Source organism: Periophthalmus magnuspinnatus, chromosome 23 (genome assembly GCF_009829125.3).
Source record: "Periophthalmus magnuspinnatus isolate fPerMag1 chromosome 23, fPerMag1.2.pri, whole genome shotgun sequence".
NCBI lineage: Eukaryota > Metazoa > Chordata > Actinopteri > Gobiiformes > Gobiidae > Periophthalmus > Periophthalmus magnuspinnatus.
This window is the reverse complement of record NC_047148.1, coordinates 17238010-17255246: the sequence shown is the minus strand read 5'-3', so window position 1 is coordinate 17255246 and position 17237 is coordinate 17238010. Positions and strand designations below refer to the sequence as shown.

Here is a 17237-nt window from a genome sequence, read left to right as displayed (position 1 = left end):
GTTTTCTTTCTATATATTGTGTCATGATGCCGACCAGTGTGTGCTCAGGGTGTCGCAACCAAAATCTTTGAACTGCGAGAGAAAGTCCTCCTTTCGAGTAAAGGGGCGTGTTTTGTTGTTTCACAAATACTGATTTCGGTTGAGTTCATTCACTCAGATTAAGAGACCGCAAGACAGCACACACCTGACAGACAGCCTAAGGATGAGTGGACGAGTAGGAGACTTGAGCCCGAGACAGAAGGAAACCCTGTCTGAGGTTAGGATGTTAAGATGAGTTAAATGTATTTGTTTACTTTTTTGTACATCACAAGTCTGTTTCATCTTCATGTAAAATTTACTTTTTAACCATTTTAAATCAATAATAGTATATTATTGTATTATTGAATGAATTATTTAATGAATATTATTGTCTGTGTTCAGTTTCGGGAGAGAATCCAGGACATCCTCACCCACCTGCCGGAAAAAGATGACCACTACCTCTTGTGCTGGCTCAGAGGTAATCTGAAAGAAAACACACAAAAAACATTTCACTCAGTTACTGTTGGTGACAAAACAGGCACTCTAATTGGTCTAGCTCGTGGAATTTAAAGACAAAAGTGAAAGTCAACCGATCAATATGGTGGTTTGCTGGAGATTACCATACAGAAGTACCCCTTATTTTACATAGGCAACGATACTGGTCACCTGAAACTAGTTGCATGTCTTACTGTCATGCGTAACAGCCAAGGAACAGGTTTGCTTGTGACAGAGTGTGTAGCCTCAAGTGCTTACTACAAATACTTTTCATGTAGAAACAGGCTTGTATTGTGTCTGTCCATATCTTTTAATTCCTCTTCATTTTAATGAATAAAACGGGATGGACGATAATAGTATTGAGGTGACTTTAATACATGTACAGTACTGTAACAAAGTCATCATAGACCAAGCTGGATCCACATCAGGTAGTAAAAAAGTGGCCCCTCAAATCTTATCACACAGTAAATATTTGCGTTACCCTTGTGCTCTTGAACCTGTTTCCCCCACTCTCCTTATTCTATCATTAAATGTATAATTGTTCACATTTTTGTGCATGCGGTTCTAATTGAATGTCTTGTATTTGTCTTCCTTTGGTGTTTTCAAGCAATAGAAAGATGTTTGCTGTTATTTTCAGATATCTATGGCACAATTTCTGTCTTTGAACAAATCGATAGTGCAGTTGGGATCAGTATTTGTTGGCCTTGAACAGGCTTACATAAGAGCAAAAGTCAAAAAATTCAAAACAGTTTTAATAACAAAACAACTTCACTATCATAATTTACTTATTGTAAATGTAAAAAATAATGTGTACTTTTTTCCAGCTCGTAATTTTAACATACAGAAGTCTGAAGCAATGGTCAGAAAGGTAATGTGATATTTAAATGTATTCTGCTGTTTTTGTTTTTGTATATAAAAATAATAATAATGTATGTGTTTTTCTCTGCAGCATTTGGAGTTCAGAAGACAAATGAAAGTAGATACCATTGTTGAAGACTTTAAACCTCCAGAGGTACATGTGGATTCTTGTAGCGATGGCTCACCACTGCCCTTGACAGGTTGCACCAGCAGCACTGAAGGGCGGGTCATGCTTACGTTACCATTAACCTTAGCAAAGACAAAAGGGCCCAGTCTTTTCCCATACTTAGTAACATTGCCTGTATGTGAGAGGCTATCAGTGACAGCTTTTATTTGGCATTGTGTGTTTCCTTATAATTCAAACATCTGTAGATAGTTTGATTGTTACATTCATAATTTTTTGCTCTGTCCTGCTCTTTTCAGGTTATTGAAAAGTACGTGTCTGGAGGGATGTGCGGTTATGACCGAGAAGGTAGCCCCATTTGGTACGATGTAATTGGCCCCCTAGATCCCAAAGGCCTTCTACTGTCAGCGACAAAACAAGACTTTCTAAAGACTAAAATCCAACATACAGAAATGCTTCGGAGAGAGTGCAAACGCCAATCTCAAAAAGTATGATAAATAACTTTTTTCTTGAATAGAAATATGAATTTTAATTTAAAATATTTTACGTGGAACTTAAATTTTGCATTGTCTATTAATTTTAGCTGGGGAAACACATTGAATCGATTACACTTATCTATGACTGTGAAGGCCTTGGTTTGAAACACATGTGGAAGCCTGCCATTGAGACATATGGAGAGGTTTGTCTTATAGAATATACTACAGTTTGTTCTACTAAATCACTTTTTAACAGACATTGTTTTCTGTAGGTTCTCACAATGTTTGAGGACAATTATCCAGAAGGGCTAAAAAGGCTGTTTATTATCAAAGGTAAAATAAAATGTGTTGTCTATTCAAAATATTTCATTTTGAGCTCTTTAATTTTCCGTTTGAAACTGTTTTGATGCAGCTCCAGCCATCTTTCCAATGGCCTACAACTTAATAAAACATTTTCTTTGTGAGGAAACCCGGTGTAAAATTGTCATTTTAGGAAGTAAGGCCAATTTCACTCCTTAAACAAAATAAAAAATTTAAAACGTGCTAATTAAAGTCTGCTTAAATAGGTAACTGGAAAGAGGTGTTGAGAAAAAACATTGACCCTGAGCAGCTTCCGGTGGTGTACGGAGGAACCTTAACAGATCCTGATGGTGATCCTCGCTGCAGAACAAGAGTGAGAGAAATGTTGAAGATAAATAAAGTAGATAAGTTTACATAATATTCATACGTTTGGTTTCTTTGCAGATAAATTATGGAGGTGTTGTTCCCAAGTCGTATTACATCCAGGACTCCATGAAGGTTCAGTACGAAAATAATGTCACCATCAGTCGTGGTTCAGTGTTTCAGCTCGAATATGAGGTCACTACACCCAACACACTTTTAAGGTAAAACCATAGATATCTGCTCTGTTAATTCTGCTTATAGTTAATTATATCTCAAATTAATTGACAGGAACATGTACAGTCACTATATAATGCACAAACCAAAACACAGATAGTTGGATGATAATTCTGTTGATAATCCCTGGGCAGTGATGAAGTAACAGCTGGTTAACAATGGGTTTGTAATAAAATATGTACAATATTGGCAATAAAATGAAAAAAAAAATTAAATAAATACCAATAAAGGCAGTACACTCCTTAAATTAAACACAGTATTTTTATGTGTTTAACTTTTTCTGTACAATGTCCTTGGGTGTTTTGAAAGACATATATATAAAATGTATTATTATTATTATTATTATTGTTATTGTTGTTATTATTATTATTATTATTATTATTATTATTATTATTATATCAGATTACCTTCAAACGGTGTTTGATATTTATGCATTTTCACTACAGATGGCAGTTTGCCAGTGATGGAGCAGATATTGGTTTTGGTGTTTATATGCGCACCAAAAAGGACGGAAGTCAAAAAGTGACAGAAATGATCCAGGTCTTGCCCACTGAAAGGTATAATGCTCACCTGGTCCCAGAGGACAGCTGCCTGACCTGCCCTGAGCCTGGAGTCTGTAAGTGACAAATGGATGAAGGTGACAGCTGACTGTAAACAGACTGCATTACTAATACATTGTTTTTGTATATTTGCAGATGTGTTATGTTTTGACAACAGCTATAGCATTCTTCAGTCCAAGAAAGTGAGCTACAAAGTGGAAGTTGTTCCTACGGCTGATTTGCAAATGCTCAGTCCACACAGCAGAGGAGATATGAGACTGCAATAAGCCTAATGCAGAGGACACATTTGGCCCTTACTCAACCTGCATTGACTATACTACTTTTGCTGCAGTTAAGAAAATGGAAACAAAGCAGGGCAACATCTGCTACACTGTTTGCTTTGCCACATGTGTTTTTTCCCCTATTTTCTCTCTTTCTATGGAGAAAAATGGGGCTTAAAATTAGTCTATGCATTTAAGAATGCATAGACTAACAAAGTATCTTTTTGAACTGAAATAACCAGTATTATTGCCAATGTAGCGCATCCAGGTGGAGCAGGTTATAATAATCCATTCCTTGTTACCTTCTTGTAAGTCTTATTTTGCCCACTAGGTGGCAGTAAGCAAAGGTAGAATGTTCTGCTTGATGCTGAGGGTTACATAATTGCTGGTCATTCAATGTTGTGTAGCGTCTCCATGTTTTGTTATTCCGCTCCAAGGTCAAAGTTCAAGGTAACCTTTCATTCTCAACAAACGCAATGCTTGAGTACAGCAATAAAACACCATAGGCCTAAACACTGCATAGAAAACACATATATTATATACGCCTATTTTTTATTAGCCTATATGATAGTCTAATTAAAGTGTTAAAGCTGCGTGCACCTTGTTTTTTCACCACTCATTTCTGAAAATTGCTGACTGCAGTGAGGAGCTGGGACTTGGCTCTGTGCCAGGGGGATGCAGGCACAGGATGGAGAGGCGGGGCAAGGACAGAGATGCACGGAGACCGTGTGGCTTACATAATAGTGGCTGTTCCCGGATAGGTCACTATGACATGGAGCTGCCCTCCGAGCCCCATCCCTCATGAATAGATTAATGCAGAGGAAGGTTTGTAGTTTTCTTCGCTGGTATTTATTACATTGTCATCCAAAAACATGTGAACCCACCGGTTTTTAGTATGTTCTTTATTATTTTAGAAAAGTAAATGGACTTTTAATCATCTCACAGTTGGGACATTTCAGTAGGCTGGTGCAATGTAAAGGTAGCCTACAGGGACAGCAAATGATTAAAAATATATATATAAAAAAACAAATACATATAAAAATAGAATTTCAAAATATACTTTGAAAATTTGAAGAAAAAAAAAAGATACAAAATTCAGTAAAAATAAAATGACATACAACATTGTGCAAGTAGCAAAGCTTTGATGACCAAATTAATCATGCAGCCTACAATAAGCAGAGGTGGAAAAGTATATTGATTATGTTACAGTAGGCCTAATTGTTTTGTTTTTGTTTTTTTTTGTTTTTTGTAGATTTTTATATACTAAAAATGTATTTTGTAATTGTATGTGTAAAATTTCTGTAATTAATCTCTTATTAGCTAGCTGCATTTAAATTCATATTGTTCACTGTGATTTGTCCTTATGCACAGCTGTTCCACATCTGCTCCTTTACGAATTATGCACATTTTTGTTTAAACCACTTAATTCAGCTTTAAACTGTGTATCTGATCGTGTTTTGTATAAAATTGTGTTAATAAGTACCTACAGTACTTTCAGTAGAATTTCACATGCATATTTAACTAAGTATAGGCTACACATTTGGGAGAATTAGCCTATTTGCAACTGAATATGAATTTTAAGTAGCCTACTCGTTCCACCATTGTGGAGGAACATGGACATCAATAAATGTATGTGACTCCAGTGAACATCTTCAGTGAACTGGTTCTTCAATGAGCCAGTGATGATTCACATGCATACAGTATTGCACATGATTATACAGGTGGATGACACATGTACAGGGAGAGCAGTGTCCATAATGACAACAGCAGGAAGGAGAGACCTGCGAAACCTCTCCTTGACACAGCGAGTGTGGATCAAGCTGTTTTCAGTCATTCACTCGTGGTCACTCATGTTCCAGTGTAGATCTGAGTCCAGCCCAGGACGGAGCTGTCCACCTGATGGCCTTTGTTCATCTCCCTGTCTGTGATGCTGATGCTCCAGCAGACCACAGCTTACAGGATGTCTACTGCAACCGTGTCATAGAAGGTCCACATGGTCCCCTCCACTCCAAAAGACTGCAGTCTTCTCAGGTAGAGCCTGTTCTGGCGCTTCCTGTGCATCTGGGAGTCCAGTACAGCTTATTGTTCAATAATATAACAGTAAATATATTTTTTATTGTTATATTTTATTGCTACCAAAAACTTGCGTGTCTCCATAGGGTCCATGGGTTTCAGCCATAGATGGTCAGAATCAGAAGACTTTTATTGCCATCATCTGTGAACACAGTTCACAAACTAGGAACTTACTGTGGTGATAAAGTGCAACATAAAAACACACTGAATAAATACAGATACAAATAAGGCTATGCACAGAGTTTAAAAAAAGATGTGCTTAAAAATAAAATACTTAGAGGTAGAAAATATATCAGCATCAGAACAACAGTGCAAACATGACTTCTTATATGACTAATTGTATATAGGTGATCTCTATTTCTATCTCTGTGGAATCATCCAGAAAGTTGCATAAACTACGGTACCTTTAATAACCACCTAAAACATTTTAATACAGGCCTCCTTCAAATGCAATTGCATATTAAAGTAACACAAACATTTTTAAATGTCTGGGTCTTACAGGATAAACTGAAATAACTTGAGTCGCGTAATTACATTGTTAAATATTTGCTGACGAGGAGCTGAGATGGAAAAGAAAACCGCAGAGGAGGCTGCCGTCCGGTTGTCGGTTGTCGCCATGGTGATAGTTGTGGCGGTCAGGGGGTGTGTGCGTGATGCGGCAGGGGCGGGGCCGCTGCTGGACATGAGTAAATGACGTCAGCTCGCAGGTCGCCAGGCAGTGAAACAAACATGGCGACAGAATGGAGCGGACAGCAGGGTTATGTTCTCACCGTTATCATTTTTCTGTGGAGTGTGATCGGTGGCCGGACAGAGACGGCTGTCAGCGGCAGTGGGGGTGGCAGCGGCGGGGCACAGGTGTTAGGCATGCGTCTAGAGAGAAGCGACAAGCCCGCCACCACCAATGACGACGGTGTCATCCAGGTGACTGAGGAGAGCTCGGTCCTGCTCCGGTTTTACGGGGTGCAGCTTCATTCTGGTACCTGGACACAAATTCGCTTCACAGATTTGTCGGACAGCAGAGAGGGGGATGCTGAAGAGGAGGAGGAGGAGGCAGCGGCGGTGAGGGGTGGCAGCGGAATGATGCTGGACATGGACAGGACTTGCACTGATTTTACTAAAGACATTAGCGTAGGGACCTTTATGAACGTGAGTCGCAAAGGAACATCAGGTCTACTTAATATTAACGTCAAACCCCTTCGGAAGAGTGAACCGCACAAGTCTTATGCACTGTGCACCCTGAGCAATGATGGGAGCACGTGGGTGATGTTGGGAGGCAGTGATTGCAAGGTGGTTGTTGTGGAGGAGAAGGGCTCGCTGCTGCCCATGTGGTTTCAGGTCATCCTCATATCCTGCCTACTGGTCCTCTCTGGGATGTTCAGTGGCTTGAACCTGGGATTGATGGCTCTGGACCCCATGGAGCTTCGCATTGTCCAAAGCTGTGGTACAGATAAGGAGAAGAAATATGCCAGAAAGATTGAGCCCATTCGTAGCAAAGGGAATTATCTTCTCTGCTCCTTGCTGTTAGGAAATGTCTTAGTCAACACCACGCTCACCATTCTTCTGGATGATCTCATAGGGTCAGGTTTGGGCGCTGTAGTTGCTTCCACCATTGGCATTGTTATATTTGGAGAAATTGTTCCTCAGGCCTTATGTTCTCGCCATGGACTGGCTGTGGGCGCAAACACCATTATGGTTACCAAATTTTTCATGTTGCTGACCTTCCCGCTGTCCTATCCTGTGAGCAAGCTGCTGGACGTCCTATTGGGCCAGGAGATTGGCACTGTGTACAACAGGGAGAAGCTTGTGGAGATGTTGAAAGTGACAGAGCCCTACAATGACCTGGTCAAAGAGGAACTCAACATGATCCAGGGAGCTCTGGAGCTGAGGACTAAAACTGTGGAGGATGTGATGACCCCTCTTGCAAACTGCTTCATGATTCAGTCCGATGCGGTGCTGGATTTCAACACCATGTCAGAGATCATGGAGAGTGGATATACTCGCATACCAGTCTATGATGATGAGAGGACTAATATTGTGGACATTCTGTATGTGAAGGACCTGGCTTTTGTTGATCCAGATGACTGCACAACCCTGAAGACCATCACAAAGTTCTACAACCATCCAGTGCACTTTGTGTTTCATGACACCAAGCTGGATGCCATGTTGGAGGAGTTCAAAAAAGGTGTGTCTAGCATTTTACATATTTAAAGCAGCTAATTCCTCCGCTTGTTTTCAGTCACACTGAAGAAGGGTGCTGCAGAGGGATCAGCTGTTGCTGTTTTTTTGTTCTCTGCATGACATTTCCTGCCTAATGTTTCTTTCTCTAATGATCTGCAATATTGACGAGTGGAATGTCCTAGCCATTATTAGCTCAGATAACAGTCCATGCCTGGAACAGTTTAAGTAAAAATACCTACTCTATTTTGAGACAATCTATTCATTAGCATAATCATAGTGTTGATTTTTTTTGTTGTTATTATTATTATTTTTTTTTGAACTAATAATCACTGTTGGACAAAAGTAATCTGCTGATTGTCTTTACAATCAATGAAAATTTGCGTCATGTAAAGGATGCTCTTACTGCAGACAAATAAATAATTGGCAGAATGTATGATGAAAATATTAAAAGCATTTTTTACAGGCAGCACCAACAATCTTTAGGCCTACTGACTACTATCAGTTATACATGTATATGTTTATGTACTACTTTGCTTTAATGTTTAGACCATATGTCATGTTTTGCTCCATTTGGTAGCAGACGATTTTGCTCTACAAACTGCTACAGAAAACTGAATGTGATCTTGTGAGCTGTGCATTGCCCGAGAGGTCAGGTCACTGGGGACAACACTGTATTATGTTATGGCAGGGGTCTCAAACCTGTAGCTTGGGAGCAACCAGTAGCTCTCCACCCCTATTCAAGTAATTCGCCAAGTTATTTCTGAATTACACGTATTATGCTGAAAAACTACAATTTTATTGCTATTGTAAATGTATCATTTTGATGCCTAACTTTTTGCACTAATAAATGGATAATGGTTTATGTTTAATAGGCCTCTAACTCATATACTCATTTTCTTGTGACAGCTAAAATTAGTAGCTGTCTGGTACTTTTGCTTTGTAAAAGTAGCTCACAGGAGGAAAAATGTTGGAGACCCCTGTATTATGGGTTAGTTTGTCCACAGTAGCACCATAAAACCTGAAACACACATGCTTGAACCACATAAAGATTGTACTGAATATGCTTAAATAATGGTAATGGAGACCCCCCTTTTAAATACTGTGCAATGCCACTTAATGTCTTCTCATCCAACTCTCTATCCTCTAACTTATTCTTTCTTTTGGCCTACTTGCTTTTCTTTCCAAAGCTCTTAGTCCAGTCTGAGCTATATTAAGGCATCCGTGTGTCCTCCTGCAGCTAAATCCAATGACGGTTGTGACAAATCAAACGCTGAATGGTGCTAACTGTCCAAATGGAAAACAAAGTTGTGCTCACAAAAGAATTCAAGACTTTTTGCTTAACTTTTCTGACATTTTATTTGTGCTTTGAACTGTAGGTAAAATTGTAGTTGTAAGCTAACCGAGATCTCTGTGCTCCCTAGGTAAATCCCACTTGGCCATTGTCCAGAAGGTCAACAATGAAGGGGAGGGCGATCCTTTCTATGAGGTGCTGGGATTGGTCACTTTAGAGGACGTCATTGAAGAGATCATCAAATCAGAGATCTTAGATGAGTCTGATCTTTACAGTGAGTCAGCCTTTCTCAATGCAGAGCTCTATACATCATTGATATACACATTTAAACCTATCATGTCCCGATTTTACCTGCAGCTGACAACAGAAACAAGAAAAAAGTTGACCCCAATAAAAACAAGCGTGACTTTTCTGCTTTCAAACAAGAAGGTGATTGCAAAGTCAAAATCACACCTCAGCTGATGTTGGCTGCTCATCGCTTCCTGGCCACAGGTGAGTTTATCATGGCTACTGCTGTGACTCACACTCACCACTTTAGCCACTGTGCTATTTTGTTGACGTATTTTATGTTTCCTATAATTAGTTGAATCCCATCACCTATCATGTAAAACATTAACTCTTTGCTCTTAAGATGGAAAGACAACAAAGGTACAAGGGACAATACAAGACAAAAAAAAAAACCAATTAAAAAAATAAATAAACAATAAAATAAAAAGATGCCAAAAAAAACCCCCAACAGGATTAAAAAAAAAAAATTGGACAAGAAATGCAAACATGTCAATACCGACTGACGTATATAGGCTCCTGCTGACTCTTATTTAGTAGAAATGCAGATTATTTTGTTTTTGAAGAAACAGAGATTGACCGATATGGGTTTTTCATGGTCGATGCTGATCCCGATCGTTTAGAATCCAGAAAAAATGATTGCCAATTACCTCTGCTGATACTTTAGGACTAATATGTAGGTCAGATTTAGATTATTTTCCCCAAATTTTATATTTTAAATTTGCTACAAACTCACTCACAGTCCTTTTTTACCACAGACCTTTAATAGAGCAGTTTAGTGCAGTCATCTCTTCACACTAAAATGTTCAAATAAAGATTTATGCATATTCTTTAGGCAGCAGGTCGACCCAAACAAAATAAAGGCCAATAGCTGATGTTGAAAAGTACAAATATATTGACCAACTGATATATCGGTCTATCTTTAAAGCAAGGGGAAGCACTTTCTGCATTTGTGTGTTGCTTTGCCCAATCAGCTTAAAGTATTTGACCAATTTGTCAGTGCTCAAAAGGTACTTTCAGTAATCTACTCTAACCAAACTGCAGTGAATTCATGCATTATTTGTGGCTATAGAAAATGCTAATGATTAACATGGACATGATAGAACTTAACTTATATTTTGTGTTGTTGCTTTTTTGTAGAGGTGAATCTGTTTGGCCCTTTTCAAATCACAGAGAAAGTTCTCTTGAGGATCTTGAGGCACCCAGATGTGATTGAGGAACTGAAGTTTAATGAGAGTGACAAAAGGTCATCTAAGCACTACCTCTACCAGAAGGGAAAACCTGTGGATTACTTTATACTCATTCTACAGGTATGTAATTACAAGACTATGCTATGCCATTTAAGTGCATGGTTAGTGTAAATGTACTATTCAATTTATCAACACAAAAACTTAGTATGTATAAATATACATAGATTGAGTGATACATGGAGAAAAAGCTGATGGGAGACTAATATGATTGGGCAATGTGGTTTCAAACATGGGTTTACCTCGGGTCACTGCATCTGTCTGCATAGAGTATTAGCACAGGTTAAACATGCTGACCTTTAAAGACAGACTGGTGTAAGATAATCAACTACTCTCTTCAGTTGTCACAGTATTTTATTATATTTTGAATACCTATTAAAAAGTTAAAACTTGGGTTCATTAAAGTCATATACACATGTCTGTATATTTCCAGTAAATAACAGTACAGTATACATGACCTTTCCCTAATAGATCCTCTTATATAAGGGAGAAGCACAGGGGCGAGTGGGATTTAAGGGTTAAGGAGGATGGAAAAGAAGCAAAGCAGATGAGAGCATAAGATCTGTTGAGAGTCAACTGTCCACAGCATGACATATGGATTGTAAATTAAATCTACAGATAGTTTTGGTTGCATTTACTCTTAACTCCATCTTAAACTGATGTGAATGTGTTTTCTATCTTTAATCAGACTAGAAGTCTGTGTTTGTACAGGAGGCCTTCTTGTTGACACCTAAAGTGTGGATATAGTGACTGCAGTCACTCAGTTTGCAACTTGAGCAGCACTGCTCCTGTTGCACTAAAACATATATGTCTGTGTGAGTTTGTTTTAGGGAACACTGGGCTAACGTTCTCATGACCTGCTCTTTTTGCTTGTCTGAGGTGGTAAATGTGAGAATAAGATCAGTGTGTGGTGGCAGTAAAGAGACACTGGCAGAATCTAATATTTATAGGATGTTTCTGTTACTTGCCATAGGAGTCGACTCATGGATTTTGCAAAAGCAGCATTTAAAGTCACTCAAAGCATAATACAATGTACAGTGTGTCAAAGTCTAAGTTCCTTCTATATTTCAGGGCCGTGTTGAAGTCGAAGCTGGAAATGAAAACATGAAGTTTGAAACAGGGCCTTTTTCTTACTATGGGGTAATGGCTCTGAGCACAACAGCCATGGGTGAGATAATTTGTACACCTGACACATATTTAAAGTAGAGCTCAGATTTCACCAAAGCAAACAGTCTGACACATCACCTGTAGTAAATAATTTGTTTTAGTCCATGCATCTTCAATAATAACTTTACATATCCACATCCACTCTTGATGTGGACTTTTAAATCGTTGTGATATATTACTGTTTCCCAAAAATAGAAGAGACTATGGTGGCCCCACATAGTCTAAAATTCTCCTCTATAGTCTAAAAACAACTTGCTTTATACTGGGCAAAAAGGACTGCTTTAAGATTAAATAGGCATTCACTGTCATTTATACTCCACAAACTGTATAAGAATTATTTGTGCCACAATAGTTTCCTGAAAATCTATGGGAAACACTGGATATATTGTATTATTTGCAAATTTGTGATGTTTTATCTATTTCAGTTTTAATTATTTGGACCACATCGCAGATGCAATCACATTGTAGAACTTTTTAAATGACCGAAAATATATTTTATAAAAAGGGGCGACATAGACAGATATAGATTTATTAAGATTTCATTGCAACTGTCTATTGTCCGATCACTAATACGCGGAATCAAACATCATGAAAGATTTGTGTGCCAATACTGACTCCTAGTGGTTAAGCATCATAAATACTTATTTTACGGAGGAGACTATGGTGTGTCCCATATGAGCAATGAATTGGTATAACAAATTATCCCTTAGGCTTGTTGTATTATCACACAACATAAATAACCTAAATATGTTTTTTATGTATATATTGAAACATTTTAACATTTGAATTAGTATTAAATACATTGATTTAAACAAGAATTGTCTGTGCCTCTGTAGTCTCAGTAGTAACATGTCTGGAAGCACCATTATTTTATGCTGTGTTTAGTTTTTATTCAGTTTGTGTTTTCTCTGGAATGCGTGAACACATTTTGCTGCTTATTGTGTGCATGTCCAGTGCCAAATGTGCCAACATGGGTCATTGTAAATGTTAGTTTAAATGTACATTTGTCAAACCCCATGACTGCAGAACTAAAACATTTTGACAAATTTTACCGTCATCTTTGTAACAAACAAGATATGATTCCATAAATGTTATATTTGCAGCATTAAACTTTTTGGAAATTACTTTCTCCATTGTCACTCTCACAACCAGGTTCTGTAATTAATTGCCATTGAGTGATTAGAAACTATTGGCGTGCAACAGACATGTAATGACCAAAATTGGAAAAAAAATCCTAAATAAACCGTTCTCTCTCTCTGCCCCCTCCCTCACCCTCTTTCTCAGCTGTTACCCCTCCTCCTTCTCCATCAGTGGCATCCCCCCCTCCACGACGCCTCTCTCTTAAGAGGTTTTCTGTATTTTCTCGTTTCCCAGGTAAACACCCGCATGAGCCCTAGGACTCAGGGAGAGGGCTCCAATTGTTTAATTATTCTCACCATTTTCTCCACCATTACCTTCAGAGCCCTTCTCCAGCAAGTAAAGAGTCAAGTCACAATAAATTATAGGTTTAAAAAATGCCCAAGCTGTGCTGATCTTATTCAAAGTGCGGTCGGCATGTGGCGTAGTTGCACACCTGAGACGATGACAATATTGTGGTACTTGTTTTGGTCTCATTTTTAGGGAAACTTGCTGGATGGGTAATGGAGCAGTTTCATTTGTGCCCTCTAATCTTATCACCTTTAACCACTGATCCGTGGTCAGATTGTTCTGAACTCTTATCTAAAATCTGACTGCAGAACCTTTTTTATGCCTCTTTTCCACTAAATGCCACTAAAATGACATTGAACTTCAGTTCTATGATCGTTACAGTGCATTTATTTTTAACACCATGAAATTGTGAAAAGGTTCAGTTTAGGCTCCCTGGACACAGTTTAGAGTTTCTAAAATCATTTAGCTGCCTGTTCCCTTTTTTGCTTAATGTATCAATGCATGTCTTTTCCATATTTTTCACACAGTTTAATTGACCACAGTCGTCAATCACAGTACATAATCTGCTTTGTAATTGTTGTGTTGAGTGTGAGCAGTACATCCTCCATAATTTTGCTTTCACCACCTATCTATTTTTTGTGATGCTCTGATGTCTACATATGGGGATAGTGTGTGCTTTTGTTGCATTAGTTGCACCTTATTTACTCTGTCCTCTCTGCATTGTAGAGTTTCGCTCCCCATCTCATGGAGGGAACCTGAACCGCTCGGCTTCTCTGAGTTGCACAGAGCGTGTTCCTGAAGGAAGTTCTGTGAGTGGCAGCAACAACCAGCTTCCGGGCACGCCCTTTCAGTACATCCCAGACTTCTCTGTTCGCGCCCTCACCGATCTACAGTATGTCAAGGTAACAGTCCCTTTAATGAAGTATGTAGTTGTATACACAAAGTGACGGAAGAAGTTACAGACATCACAGTGTAAAACTATACATTATTCCAGCTGCAATAAAAAGTCTATAGCAAACTAGAAACCATTGTTTTTTTTGCTCTTGTGTTGTTCAGATCACTCGTGCTCAGTATCAGAATGGCCTCTTGGCATCTAGACTGGACAGCACACCTCACTCTCCCGATGGCAGCCAAACTCACTTGGACATCACTGCCTCCATACCCCCTGTGACACCTCCATCGAGCCGCTCTCCACTGCCCCTGGCCACCCCTCCGGCGAGGAGACCTTCCTCTAACATACAGCCCACTCCCCCAGGGGGGCGTATGGTCCCAAACCCTACGGGCTGTAACCGCAGGCCAAGCCAGTGTCTGCCACAGCCTGTGCCCTCTGCCAGTAACCACTCTCCTCTGTCCCAAACATGTCCCCCTAACCCACACATGGCTGTTACATCACCCCATTCCTCTATGGCCCAGCTAACTGCAGCTGCTCCTGCCTCTGGGAATGGACCAGAGGAGACCACCAGTCTGCTCAGCGAGCAGCAGAACTGTGTGGGGCCACTCAGGCCCAGCCACACCATCAGCCATGCACACACAGAGAGCACCATCTAAACCAGGCTCCATGGAGAGCCTCAACAACTACCTGTGCACATTTCCTCTCCTGATTTTTGCACTTCTGTCATCAACAGAAGCTTATGAACAGACAAAGGTTCAGCTTACCTTTCCTGCATGATCCCCTCTTATAATAATAAAATTAGAGTAGAGAAGCATTGATCACAAATATAATCACCACATAAAATGTGCCTACTTAAAGCTCCGTCATTTCAGAATACATATTTTATTTATGTCTTCATCTTGATAAACTTGTTATTGAACCATGTATATTTTAATGAAGATTTTATCATTTGTGCTTTTTTTTTTTAACCAAAGAAACCAGTTGTGCGTATTTCTCTCTAGATTTTATTGTTATTTCATTTTTATTTGTTACTTGTCTCCGGTTATAGCAGAAGAAGATGGATGGACATTTTTGTTGTTGTTTGGCTTTTATTTTAAGAGCATCTCTGTTTAAAGCTTGGGGTCAAAACTATTGTGATTTCATTGAACTGAACCTTTAAGTAGGCACATTATCTTTTAGCATGTTCAGACTTGCACTAAATCTGTCTGGCATACAACGTTTACTCTTGGGACCCACGTTCTTTTTTTCCAATGTCATTTGTTCTGTGAGGGAAAATAAGGAAGGTTTGAAGGTCTTGAATCTTTTTGAATACCAGCAAACTGACTGAACCACTGTAATGAAAGGGGCTGTGTTCTCAGCCATGAATCGAGAATTGTTTTTTATTTTTTACTTTGAATTAAGTTATTTTGCAGCTTATATATTTTCCTGCAGTCCATTGGTTCCATGCATTACAACATTACATTTTAGAAGGTTGTCGTAGCTTACAGTTGTGTACGTGTATAACTTATGTACCCTTAATGTGGGTGCACAACTAGGCCTGTCACAATAACAAATTTTGATACAAATATTGCTACTGAAAATTACAGGTTAAATAATACTTTTTAAGACTGCTATGCCATTGATTAAAAAAAAAAAAAAAAAAAAACTAAAGCAGGATAAACCCTTGTATACCAGAGTTTAAATGTTGTTAAAAAGAGAAGACCGGCAAAAAAGAAGTGGCAGATTGTAACACTTTTGGGATTAATGTTAGTGTTCATGTACTACACAAAAAGAAAAATGTATCCTGATGAGTATGAGCCCCATAACTTATTGTGCCGTTGTTTATTGAGCAAATTAGCAATTATCATGACAGGCATATGCAGACGTGTTGCATAGACCTTTTTCTCGTGAAAATGAATGGAAACTTATTACTGTATAAGAGATAGAAAAGTGTACATTATTTAATATTTAATAATTTATTAGTTTTTTTTTCTTTTTCTCTTGAGGTTTTATGTTTAAAATGTTTTAAATTTCTAATTATGATTATTTATTTTAAATTATTTATTGTTTGTTTTACCATTTTTACATATGCTTTAAATTTATTGGTTAAATGCTTCCAAGTCTAAGTGTAAAATGATTAATTTCTCATTGTGAACTGAGTGAGGTATAAAGCTAGCTTTTAACACTGTTCTCAAGAAATGTTTGCTTTAATTGGAACTTTATCACTGTGAATCCAAATGGTGAGTGAAGGATTTTTGGCTTTAAAGCAATTGTATAAATCGCAGTTGTGAGGCAGTAAATAATTCAAATACATTTATAAATAATTTATATTTGTATAATATTTTCAATTACTTTGGATTTTGGATAGACGCTAAACATATCTAATTTGATTTAAAGGTTTTAGCCTACAAAAATAAGCCCTCACTTTTGAACACTAAACTGAGACACAGAACAGGCATAGTTTAACAGAGATTATTTATTAAGCCCCGGGCCTGTAGTTTGGTTAAGGATTAGCTCTTTAACATCAGATGGACATTATGATACTCGCAGCACAAAAGGAAATCCAATATTCCAGAGTTCATATGTCTTCTGCAAAAATGGTCAATTCACATACATGTATTAGCATGAAATGGTGCATATTTCTGGTACAATGTAACATCTCTTTGTATATCAGAGTATTTACAGCTACTCTCTCTTTACTGTCTAGTAGAAAGTTGAGCTCAAATGATATAAGCTGCTAGAGAGCCACCTATGTTTCCTTTTATTATAATTGACAACCTAAATAAGTTGACTTACAAGAGTTTATTTTGATGACAATTAAAAAATATATTTATTTCCAGAAAAAAGCAACTATTGTGTAGCTAGCTACTCTTGATGTTCATTCTTTGAGCCTTAGAGAAAAAAAAATGTTTATGAAAAGGTTAAGTGCAGCTCAGAACTGGACACCAAATTCCTCCTTTATTCAAGCACAATATTGCACTGCTTTATTTGTATTGTATGGGACTGTTA

General features: G+C 38.2%; 2 protein-coding genes across 4 annotated transcripts; both read left to right on the top strand.

The window, feature by feature from the left end:
* The first annotated feature begins 152 nt into the window (after nt 1-152).
* On the top strand, nt 153-3701 carry sec14l7 (SEC14-like lipid binding 7). Of its 2 annotated transcripts, XM_033989878.2 has the most exons (12): nt 153-256; nt 421-496; nt 1338-1381; nt 1463-1525; nt 1795-1983; nt 2079-2174; nt 2244-2304; nt 2384-2467; nt 2538-2644; nt 2716-2855; nt 3315-3484; nt 3564-3701. In XM_033989878.2, exons 1-12 carry the CDS (start codon nt 203-205, stop codon nt 3692-3694), a joined length of 1215 nt encoding a protein of 404 aa, XP_033845769.1. In that variant the 5' UTR covers nt 153-202; the 3' UTR covers nt 3695-3701. The 2 variants fall into 2 exon arrangements, with proteins under 2 accessions (XP_033845769.1, XP_055087938.1); XM_055231963.1 differs by lacking the exons at nt 153-256; nt 421-496 and adding an exon at nt 1082-1243.
* A 2741-nt stretch (nt 3702-6442) lies between these two features.
* LOC117391917 (metal transporter CNNM4) lies at nt 6443-15872 on the top strand. Of its 2 annotated transcripts, XM_033989864.2 has the most exons (8): nt 6443-7943; nt 9361-9504; nt 9588-9722; nt 10656-10825; nt 11834-11930; nt 13214-13303; nt 14084-14259; nt 14414-15872. In XM_033989864.2, the coding sequence occupies exons 1-8, from the start codon at nt 6452-6454 to the stop codon at nt 14903-14905; spliced, it is 2796 nt and encodes a 931-aa protein (XP_033845755.1). In that variant the 5' UTR covers nt 6443-6451; the 3' UTR covers nt 14906-15872. The 2 variants fall into 2 exon arrangements, with proteins under 2 accessions (XP_033845755.1, XP_033845756.1); XM_033989865.2 differs by lacking the exon at nt 13214-13303.
* Nucleotides 15873-17237: the final 1365 nt, after the last annotated feature.

Excerpts from the sequence above, each read along its gene's own strand:
- sec14l7 (XM_033989878.2), top strand. The coding sequence starts at position 203 with ATGAGTGGACGAGTAGGAGACTTGAGCCCGAGACAGAAGGAAACCCTG. Across the intron at positions 257-420 it reads AGAAGGAAACCCTGTCTGAG|TTTCGGGAGAGAATCCAGGA; the intron begins GTTAGGATGTTA and ends GTCTGTGTTCAG. Across the intron at positions 497-1,337 it reads CCTCTTGTGCTGGCTCAGAG|CTCGTAATTTTAACATACAG; the intron begins GTAATCTGAAAG and ends ACTTTTTTCCAG.
- LOC117391917 (XM_033989864.2), top strand. The coding sequence starts at position 6,452 with ATGACGTCAGCTCGCAGGTCGCCAGGCAGTGAAACAAACATGGCGACA. Across the intron at positions 9,505-9,587 it reads AGATGAGTCTGATCTTTACA|CTGACAACAGAAACAAGAAA; the intron begins GTGAGTCAGCCT and ends TTTTACCTGCAG. Across the intron at positions 14,260-14,413 it reads CCGATCTACAGTATGTCAAG|ATCACTCGTGCTCAGTATCA; the intron begins GTAACAGTCCCT and ends TGTGTTGTTCAG.